Genomic DNA, 11,749 nt, shown 5'->3' on the forward strand with positions numbered 1-11,749 from the left:
ATATTCAGTGTGAAAAAAATTTAGATAAAAAATTATTTTTATTTTTATAAAATATTTATAATTATCTATAATTTCTCTAATTTAGTTTTTAAATAAAAAATAATATATTTCAGCATGCTCAAACTTATATCTTATTGTATTTATTATAATCTTGATGTTAACTAAATTAAAATTTCGTCCGTAAATCTAGATTATTTTAAATTTTGTTAAATAATATCATTAAAGTTGAATATATATATATATAATATATAAAAATATATATTAAATAAAAATAAAATTTATATAATTACTAAATATTAAATAAAATGGTTATATATTTTTAAAGCATGAAAGAATTTATATATTTATTTTATAAATACGAATAAACTTAAATAAAATTTGAATATTATATTGATGAGGATTGAACTTGAACAATTATGTGAAATATAATAATACTATATAATGTTGGAATATTTTCAAATATTTATAGTGTTTTAATAACTATAAATGAATAGGTGTAATTAATCAAAAGATTATATTATTTAATTTTTAAAAAGAATTATAACTATTTAAATAATATTATTTTAATAGTTATAATTAAATGAATAATTATTCGTTTATTTTAAAGACATTATTATTCAAAAAGACACCTATTGGTGAAAAATGTCTCTCTGAAGAGACATGAAAATTTTTATAAATAAGAATGAGATTTCATTTGGAAATCATACCAACAAATTCTAATATTCTTTCTTTCCTTCCTTCATTTTCTAATATTATTAGATTAATTTATAAAGTATTATCTGCAGAAATTCTTTATAGAAATTGAGTTTCTTGTCATACATTGCTCAGTGTGTGGTGGGCTATTCTCGTCAGTTCAAAATGCAAATAGTCATTGGCTTCATTGTCTCCTCGATGTTAATTTGCTTGGAACTCGTTTGCACATCGAATATAGGTGGGGCGAATATAACCTTAAAGATAGTGATTTGATACACGCTTTGGAACCTTATCCTATTTCTTCTTCTATTCAAATTATGTTCATGTGTTTGAGATTTTCCTCACCGAAAATTTGTACTAACTTATAAAAATCTGATCTAAACCTAACTCGAGTGAACTATGAAAACATCTAATAAAGAGTTATGAATTTCGGTTCATATATTGGTGTTTTAAATATATTTTAATTTGGATAAAACAATATTTAGTCTCTAATTTGGATTAAGTCGATAATTTTATCTTTTTAACATTGTTAAAAAATAACGTGACACTTTGAGAATTATCTTAATTTAAAAAATTAAAATTAAAAATATATATAGAAATTTATAAAAGAATATATAAATATATAAAATTGAGAAACGTTATAATTAGACTTTCTATGGGTATGGTTTAGAATTGTGTAGGACTGCGACATTTTGATTGTTTTTACTTGGTTTGCTTCGTCGGTTGGTTTTCAATATATTACTTGTTTAATATTAAAACTAAAGGTAACAGTATTAGGTAACCTGTTAAAATGTGTAAATTAATGCTTTCTTATCTATTAAATAACGACGTAGGTCTAAACTATAACTAAAATGTTATTTAGTAATTTTAAAAGATTAAATTATTTTTAAAAAATTATAAATAAAATATTTCAAAAATACAGAATATATATGTACAAAAATCTAAAAGTTATAAAAAAATTTAAATTTTTTTAATCAAACCTTCAAGTTGAAACCCAAAAACTATGGTCTTTTACAAGTCTTTCTTCCTATACTATAAAACCTAAAAAAAAATAAAAAATAAAAAAAATTCCATGCTTGATTGAACCCATAAATAAAATAAAATATTGATTGAAGAAAAAAAATTTTACTAAAAGTTTTGATTACTCGCTTTCAAATTTTTGATCCTTTTGTAACGTTCAGTTTCATCTTCATCACCCGTGCTTTCAACTAAAAGGTACATAAAAATTATCTAATGTTTACTTCCTTCTACTCTAGTAAATATTCATTTTCCCATCTCTTATCCTTTCGTATCTCTTGATAGTATATAATCACCGTTATAAAATTTTAATTACTCATTTTCGCATCCCTTAGCTGTTACAAACTTTCTCATTTAAATATCTTATTGTTTAATTGTGACAGCCCTAATTTGACCCTAGTCGGAAAGTAGTTTAGGGATCACAAAACCGAGTCACATAAATAATTAAATGTTATACTCTGTGTTTATTATATGTGAAAGTGCATGTGTGAAAATTTCATACTTTGATTTTGTCATTTGAGAGTAAAATTATGAAATAGGACCTATGTGAAAATTTCTGAAAATGCTATAGGCCAAATTGTAGTGGGCAAATAATTTGTAGTGTAAAATGGGAGGATTTGCATGTCAAACTCCCCATTTTATGTGTAGTGGCCGGCCATGATGTTGGTGGGAAGCAACATGTGCATTAGATAATAATAATTTAAGACATGAAGTTATGGTACTAATTGATATGTGTCATTTTATGTCATAAAATAAAGACTAAAAATAACAAAATGATGGAAGGGAAAAGTTTGTCCATCCTTGTTCATGGTAGCTGAAAATAGAAGAGAAAGGAGAGGAAAAGAGCTCTTGAATGTTCAGTCACTTGGGGAAGAAAATCCAATGTGAGTTCATGGTGATTTGCTTCTATTTTGATGTTCATGGGTTTTTCTTGTTTCTACCTTAACCCATGAAGCATATTTTTTATTTTTGGTTGTGTTGTGAGCATTCGGTCATGAATGGAAATGAGAGAAATGGTTGTTGTTTCATGTTCTTTTGATAAAAAAATGGAGAATAGATAAAGTTGAGCCAAGCAAATGAGCATGCATGTGCCTTAGATGCTAAGGGGGGAAAATCGGCTAACATGTTGTGTGTATTATGGCCGAATGTGAACTTGGATAATATTGAGTAATGTTGTGCTTTAAAATGATGAAAGGAAGATTATGCTTAAGTGAAGTTATAGGTAATTGATGATTGATTTGTGATATGCATGCTTAAATAACATGCATGCAAGGTATGTGTGAAAGAGTGAATTGGTAATAAATCTGCTTGGGACAGCAGCAGTAACGTGATTTTGGAAAATCACCATAAATTGTGGGAGATAAGTTAGAAGCTGAATAAATTATGTAATTAAAGCTTAATGAGTCTAGTTTCTTATAAAAGAAACCGTGTAAGCAAAAGAATTGCCGATGATGAGATATTTGAAGTGATGTAGGACAGGGTAAGAATGACTTCTAGATCCTCTGTTCTGTTTTTATAAAATCATTATAAATTGTAAAAAAATGGTTATAAGATGAAGCTTATATGCTTAGACTCCTTAATGAGTCTAGTTTCAAATGAAATAAACGAGAACATATTTTGAATTCTGTACAATGAGAAATTTGATTCGTAGTGAAGAGTGATTAGATTAGTCAAGCAGTGAAATAAGGAAAACTTTAAGAAAAATCTGGTATTGATTGGCCAAACCAAAAATCCTGAAAATTTTATGGGTAAAAGATATATGGGTCTATTTTCAGAGAAAATTAATGGCACTTGATTTGGAGTTTCGTAGCTCCATTTATAAATGATTTAGTGACTGTTGCTCAGGAAGACAGCTTGCAGTGAAATTATGATTATGTGGTAAACATAAACAAAAATTTGTTAATGAGTTGCTTATTGATTTCTTATAAGCTTACTATGATCAGTAGGTGTGAAAGTTGAATATATATATATATATTATATTTTGAAAGTGATGCTTGAATAGTCGAATAATGACTAATTTAAAATCTTTAAATTTTAAGCTCAAGAGCATAGAGGGGCAAATTCGGATAAGAGAAAAGAGAAAGTAATCGAATAGCCATTGTAATCGTTCGACAACATTCGAGGTAAGTTCTTAAGTGTTTAAGCTTGATTTCTTTTTATATGCCCAAGAGTTAAATTAATATGGTAAAAGGAATGTAAATTTTTTTAGTTAATGTGCCGAATATGTAATGATTTAAGGCTATAAGCCGTTTATGGCTATTATGCTTAAGTTGAATTGGATTTGGAAATTTGATGCACTAAATGAGTGTTACAATGAATAAACTATGCCGTATATGTACTGGTGGAGATATCACGATTTGTGATTATTAAATACTTAAAGGAAACCATGATGTGTATAAAATTATTATTATTAGTCCTTTGTGGTAGCCGAATATGGCTTGGCACTAAAGTGATTAAATGTGAACTTCGATGAGGTAAACCATTAAAAGTGTGGTGCTATAAGACTATGGCCTAATACGATATGTGGATTCGTTCCGTAAAGTAAATTATTGAGGTATGCGATATGTACTTAGGCATGTTAAATCGATTGGAATTGAATCATGAATGTGAATTGAGAAGCATAGGTAAAAATGCCTATGACATATATGTGAGTAAGGGTAAAACCATCGTAAATTATCGATAAGGATGGGCTATGTGCGGAACCATCTTATAATTGCTAATTTGAAAGGTTGTGTGCGAATCAGTGAGCAATATGTATATATTAGATGAATCGTGACCTTTTGGTTCTACTTGAACTAAGTTGCGCGATAAATAATTTATGCATATGGCTTATAGTCGAATGGTCACTTTGGGTTAAGTTTGAATGGTGAAATGGAAATGTGATATGTTGAATAAGATGTGTTAATATATGATTAAAGATTCATGATATTTGATGTGTATCCGGGCTTAAAGACCTGCAGGCTTCGTGCTGGTAAAATATCCGGGCTTAAAAACCCGCAGGCTTCATGCTGGTAAAATATACGGGTTAAATCTCGCAGGCTTGGTGCTGGTGATGTATATTCAGGCCTTCGTGCCTAGCAGGCTTCGTGCCTAGTAGGCTTCGTGCCTAGCAGGCTTCGTGCCGGTGATGTGTATTCGGGCCTTCGTGCCTAGTAGGCTTCGTGCCGGTGATGTGTTTTCGGGCCTTCGTGCCTAGCAGGCTTCGTGCCGGTGATGTGTATTCGGGCCTTCGTGCCTAGCATGCATAATGCCGGTGAAATGATATGTTATGTGAATTCGGTGTTCCTTGTAAGATAAGGGTTTAGCCGAATGTTAAAGATGAAATGATAGTGTATTGTATCATGCTTATATGGCCTAATGGCAAGTATAACATGTTGGTAAATATGCAATATGCCATTATAATCGAATGATAAGTTTGAAATGAATGTGAGTGAAATGTTATGCATAAGCTATCAAATGTTAAGTGTGAAAATGAGATGAAAGAAAAGTATTTGAGATGTATAATTATATACGTTCGAATGATGTTAGTACTCAATTGATATGAATATGTTATATGGAACTTGTTAATTTGATTATTCGGGCTTTTGAGCTTAGCAGACTATAATATCGGTGAAATGATATCGGGCCTCGAGCCTAGTAGGCGAAATGCCGGTGATTTGAGAAAAGCCTATGACTAAGGTACCTCGTGCTAGATTGTCAAATGAATACATTTAATACGTAAAGTGGGCCAGGTACGCAGTATGTACTCATATGTGAGTTTGATTTGAAGTGAATCATAAGTGAGTAATGTGATACGTACGTGAATAAATGTTAAAACTATACCTATGATCATGATACACCTGGTCAGGGTGTGAAAGTCTGTGAGGGTATTTGATTTAAATATGTTATATGAATTCAAATTAAGTGTGATAAGAATGCTGAACGTGCATTATGTGCTTGTGTATATCCGGCCAGATGGCAATATCCCTAGAATTTGGCCTCTTAAGAAATTAAATAATCGAAGTATAATTGCGTTTATTTGTTTGCATTGCTTAAGACTTACTAAGCTTATGAAAGCTTACTCCGTTGTTACATTTCTCTGTTTTATAGATTGTTGACTTCAGTTACCTGCTCGGGTTGGAGTTCGCCAGAGATATTATCACACTGTCGAGCTCACGTTATCGGTGTAAGTAAATCCTAGTATTTTGAGTCTATGGCATGTATAGGGTTTTAATGTTTTGGACCTCGTCAGCTCATATATGGGATAGATTGCATGTGAAAAGAAAAGTTTTAAATTGATTGAAATTTTTCACATGGTTTTTGTGTGATTGATTGAGTTTAAGTCGGGTAACACCTCAAACCCTGTTCCGATGAAGGATACGGGCGAGGGGTGTTACATTAATACCCTAAGAACCTTTAATCTTTAAGTTACTGGATTTAACAACTTCTAGGTTTTGAATTTTGAATATAAATTTTTGAGTTCTGAACAATAACTCTATAATTTTCGAAATTTTAGAAAATAATATTTTAAATTTATGAAAATAAATAAAAGATAAAAAGTGGAATTATAGTTTAAAATAAAACCCCAAAGTTATCATCACGTCTTCAGAGGTGGAGAAGTAGCAAAATGAGCTCATTGTTTTCATCTTCTTTTTCGTAGTATAAGAGATGAAAAATTAAAAGATTTTGTTTACCATAAATGTATTGTTTTTTTTTTTGTTTGATTATATTTCAATGGTAATAAAACCGTGATTTTATTAAAATGGGTATTTTTAGAATTGCATTAGATAACATCTTTGACGAGTAAGGTTTGTGTCTCATTGCGTTAGATGGTTTTCATTAAATTGAGAATTTTATTAAAAATGGAAATATTTCCCCATTATTCAAAGAAAGCTAAATTTTTCAAAAATAAAAAATAAAAACATCATGGTTCATCAAAAAAGAGCTTATTTGAATGTAAGTTTTGGCTTTAATAAATTTGGGTTTGATTTTGTTTTAACATAATTTTAATATTTTTCATAATTTATATTTATATTTAATATATTTTTAGAATTATTATTAAGGAAAAATTTTACAATGAAAATGCTATTTTAATTGTAACTTAGGGACCAAATTAATAATTAACCATTTAAATTAATATTTTATTACACTATTTAACAGATAAAATTTAATGAATGGGCTAATTTGCACGTTTCAAACGTAAAAGAGCTAATTTTCCTATTTTTCAGTAGAAGGGTCAAAATGCAATCCAACCCTAAATACGGAGGCTTTCCTAAAACTTTTACCAAAATTAAAATTATTGAAAATTTATAATTAAATTTAAATCTATATACCTGTATATAAAAGCCATTGTTGACACGTGAGTCTGCGTCCACGTAATTTTTCTTTACATTTTTTAAAAATGATTAAATTCTAGTTTTGGTCCCCTGTGATACCAACCTTTAATATCTAATCTTTGTACTTAAATTTCTAACATAATTTAGTCTTTATATTTTTATAATGTTATTAAATTTCCAAATAGTTAATATGATTATTGAACAAAAAATAGATAATATGATTAATTTTTTGTTTAAAATATTACATGATTATATATAATTTAAACGACTTGAGTCTCGTAGAGTGGCTAATGGCTTCTCATTTCTTTTAAATTTGTGATCTTTTCTTTTTCTTTTTCTTTTTTTTTTTTTTTTATGTTATAAGACGATTGTAAAATTTCAATTTTAGTCCTTAAACTATACTAGAACTTGAGATTTAATCTATTTACTTTAAATTTTCGATATCAATTGATTCATCTATTTTATAACATCATTAGTAAATTTAAATAGTTAATATTATTAATTATTTCAATTAAATTAATCACGTTAATTTCTCTTGAGAATATTATTAAAATTCAAAAAATATTTTTAAAAAAATAAGTATAAATATAAAATTATATGTGATGTATATTTGTTTGTATGTACAAGATTCAACAAGAATTAATAGAAAAGTGCATTATATATTATATAAAAATACATAAATTATAAAATGGAAATAGAAAATATAAAATATAAAAATACATTATATCTAAAAAAAAATAAAACCTTACATTGCATATTAATCCAAAAAGGGAAATTATACAACGCATTTACTAACCACTTGTTACAAATAGAGTGCTGCTACCTGCTGTTTGGTCTGCCCGTATCAGTGACGGGCAATCTGCCCGTAGTCATCCAGAAAAGACTAAAGAGCCTTCATATTTAAAAGCCTTCCATCTCTAGAGCGCGCGAACATTCTTTTTCATTTCACTTTCGAATTCGATTTCGCATTGAATTTTTTTTCCTTTAAAAGAAAGCGTTACTAAAAGAAAATATTGTAGCTTTAATCACAAGTTCAAGAGCTTCACTTATTACCGGAAATTTTTTATGGTAATAATCGAGTGGTTTTAGTCGTTGATGGCGGAGATCTATCGCGGAGTGATGAACGAAGGTGAAGCATCATCAACAGGTTGTAAACCGAGTTCACGTGCAACAACCTCGAGACGTAGGATGAAGATCAGACGGATCAAATTCGTGGACGTGACTCCGTCGGAGGCTGAGAACGGCCGAAAACGCCACAAGTTTCAGGTATACGCGGCCTCATTTTCTCTAGACCGTGAAAACAGAGAAGGTAATTCTATATCCGACGAAGGGGAAAAACAGACAGTAATACATAAAAAATTCAAATCGAAAACGAGGGGAACTCCCTCGCTTTTGATGCCTGTCATCGATTCAGAGATGTATCCTAAATTTGGCGCCGCTTCGGTTTGTGGAAGGCGGAGAGACATGGAAGACGCCGTCGCTATTCGCCCTTCGTTTCACCGCCAAGGACAGGATTCTGCCGACTTTGGCTTCCACTATTTTGGCGTCTACGATGGCCACGGTTGCTCTCATGTAGGAGTCCTAAAATTTTGAAAATAGAATAATTATCGGTTATTTCTATTCCTTTTATGAAGAAACTGAACCTTGTTTTTGACGGTTTTGGTGGTTATTATTTGTTAGGTGGCGACGAGGTGCAGAGAGCGGTTACATGAGCTGGTCAAAGAAGAGCTGGAATGCGAGCAACAATGGAAAAGTGCGATGGAGCGTAGCTTCAAGCGCATGGATAGCGAAGTCATCAAGTGGAACGAGAGCGTCGTCGGAGCTAATTGCCGATGCGAGTTACAGTCTCCGGAGTGCGACGCTGTTGGCTCCACCGCAGTCGTCTCTATCGTTACGTCCGATAAAATCGTCGTTGCAAACTGCGGTGATTCTAGAGCCGTTTTATGTCGTAAAGGCAAGCCAGTTCCGTTATCGTCTGACCACAAGGTAATTTAACACTTCGTAGCTAATTTTCTTTCGTTCAGAGGAAGAAATACTATGATCGGTTATAGTCTGTTTGGCTTCCGAGAAAATGTTCATTTTATTTTATCATGATTTTCTCCCAATCATCTTTTATTATTAATCGCGTATTATATTCATGCATATCATGTGAAAACGATGAGATATCCGAATCCGACGGTTGGGATTCGCTTGAGACCTAAAATTTGAAATTATACATATCGATACAATTTATTTATTTCTTGTCAAACATGCAACAGCCGGATCGACCGGATGAGCTAGACCGGATTCAAGAAGCCGGCGGTCGGGTCATTTACTGGGATGGCCCTCGAGTCCTCGGAGTCCTCGCAATGTCCAGATCCATAGGTGATACCTACTTGAAACCTTACGTGAGCTGTGAACCGGAGGTTACAGTAACTGATCGGACGGTAGACGACGAATGTTTGATAATAGCGAGTGACGGTTTATGGGATGTAGTGTCGAATGATACTGCATGCAGGGTGGCGCGTATGTGTTTGAGGGGAAAGGTCGACGTACACGCGCCGCCATGTTTGGTGAAAGGGATGGAAGGGGAGGTGGTAGTAGGTTCAACGAAAGGAGGGGAAGGGGGAGAGATCTCGGACAAGGCATGCAGTGACGCGTCGTTATTGCTGACGAAGCTGGCGTTGGCGAGGCATAGTACCGATAATGTAAGCGTAGTCGTGGTGGATCTAAAGAGAGCCACGTAGACATTTGAAGTTTCAAAAGATTTTTTCTCCCTCAACACTTCTCTGAAAATGTAAGAGATCGTGGTTTAATTTTATTGGTCAAAATATGTGTCGGTTTTAGATTTTAAGGTTTTTTTACTTGAACTGTTAACAATATATATATTTTTATTTTTATTTAAATGTGTTAATCTAATTGATAATATTTTTCGTAAACAATGAGATTAAAAATTTTAAATAAAACAAAATTAAAATTAAAATTAAAATTTTATTTTATTTGAATTTTAAAGACGGATAATTTATTTATTTTTATATGAATTATAATAATAAAATAAAATTTTATATAATAAAAATAAATAGAACGATTTTAACTCAAATTACAATTAAAGTGATAAACACTATTATGTTATTACATGGAATTTATTTTATTTTATTATTTTAAGATTTAATAAAAAATAATGAACAACTTTTGAAGTTTACATTTTATTTCTTTTAATTTTAATATCTTGCACCATATTTCTAGTTCAAGTTCTGAGCAATCACAAACCAAACGTAAAAAATACTAAAAGGAAATATATTTTAACTAATTATATGTTAAGCCCTTTTGAACGATGAAAAGAGAATCAGAGAGTGATGTAAATGGTAAAATTGAAAAATAAAATGTTTTTATAATTTTGTAAATTATAATTTTTTTATTATGTATTTAAATTCATTTTGGTGAAAAGTGAGTGGTAATTAGATTTTGATTCTATCATTTTTAGTTCAATACCTTTAAAAAGAATTCCTAACCAATTATATTAGGCTACAACTCAATTAAATATTAAATGAATTAATATTTTAATAATCTCTCTTTCACCCTCCCCTCTCTCTTCCCCATTTCTAGTTACTTTCAAATTCCTCCATTTTTATCCCCACTCTCTCTCCAATCTCCCCTCTCCATTTTCACCTCTCTCTCCCCCTTTTATTCTCCTCGAGGTTTCTTGTTTCACTCCGAAATTAGGACAGAGAATTGATGGATTATCCAATCCTAAATTGCATCAGATGATTAATGGAGTCCTGTGAGAACAATTTTCCTAATAGCTACCAGCTAACTGTGAGATGGAGCTGCACGTTGTGGGTGAAATGTTTGCAATGAAATAAGCCTTGTTTTCAAAAGGAGATGCCAAATCTTGTTTCACCTGTGAAATTATGCTTCCAAACAAACTTGTCGACACCTTCAAAGAGCAAAATAAAAAATAAAAAAATAAAACTACGAGTTGTCAATTCCTTAAGCCATTCATCTCCTAATCATTAACGAATTAGAAATGATCCCATATTTTATGTATGGTATGGAAATTATTTTTAAGTCTTCTTCCATTTTGTTCACTGATATTTGAGGAATTTAACATAAAACATAGCAGTTCCCTTTCCAAATTTGAACCTTTCTTACAAATATCCTTCTTTTTAGTAAACTTTTCACAACCATGAATCTGTATTTTTTTTTTTTTTCCCAACATTATAAAAATGTTGGTGTTTGTGAAAGTGAAACTATAGCTATGAACTATTAAAGTTGATTAACAGGTAGAAAAACTAACAAAATACGAAGTGATATGCTGAAGAATAATGATCTAAAAACCTGCATTGATCAGAAACTTGTACAGCTTATATACATGCATTAGTAGAGGCTGCCAGCAATATAACTGAAAAGTAACAACTCTAACAGACTTAACTAGTTTGTTGGTTAACAACTAAGCTGAGCAGCTCAATACTCTAATATTCTCCTGGTTTTCTGCCCTTTGTTGATTTGCAGACGCATTAACAAATTGCTTTGGTGTGATTGGCTTTGTAAGAACATCAAACACTTGATTTGATGAGGGAACAAAATTGACTTGCAAAACACCATCAAGAATTTTTTCACGGACAAAATAAAGATCGATCTTCATGTGCTTGACCTTAGCATGGTGTGTAGGATTAGCAACCATCGAAACTGTGAAGGTATTATCACACCACACAACTAGCAATTGATTTACTGACAAACCAATT

General features: G+C 31.0%; 1 protein-coding gene across 1 annotated transcript; it reads left to right on the forward strand.

The window, feature by feature from the left end:
- Positions 1 to 7,857: 7,857 nt before the first annotated feature.
- On the forward strand, positions 7,858 to 9,910 carry LOC108482096 (probable protein phosphatase 2C 24). Its single transcript, XM_017785199.2, has 3 exons — positions 7,858 to 8,597; positions 8,706 to 9,011; positions 9,284 to 9,910. The coding sequence occupies exons 1-3, from the start codon at positions 8,121 to 8,123 to the stop codon at positions 9,749 to 9,751; spliced, it is 1,251 nt and encodes a 416-aa protein (XP_017640688.2). The 5' UTR covers positions 7,858 to 8,120; the 3' UTR covers positions 9,752 to 9,910.
- Positions 9,911 to 11,749: the final 1,839 nt, after the last annotated feature.

This window comes from Gossypium arboreum, chromosome 1, assembly GCF_025698485.1.
Source record: "Gossypium arboreum isolate Shixiya-1 chromosome 1, ASM2569848v2, whole genome shotgun sequence".
NCBI classification, from domain to species: Eukaryota; Viridiplantae; Streptophyta; class Magnoliopsida; order Malvales; family Malvaceae; genus Gossypium; species Gossypium arboreum.

Excerpts from the sequence above, each read along its gene's own strand:
- LOC108482096 (XM_017785199.2), top strand. The coding sequence starts at position 8,121 with ATGGCGGAGATCTATCGCGGAGTGATGAACGAAGGTGAAGCATCATCA. Across the intron at positions 8,598-8,705 it reads ATGGCCACGGTTGCTCTCAT|GTGGCGACGAGGTGCAGAGA; the intron begins GTAGGAGTCCTA and ends ATTATTTGTTAG. Across the intron at positions 9,012-9,283 it reads CGTTATCGTCTGACCACAAG|CCGGATCGACCGGATGAGCT; the intron begins GTAATTTAACAC and ends AACATGCAACAG.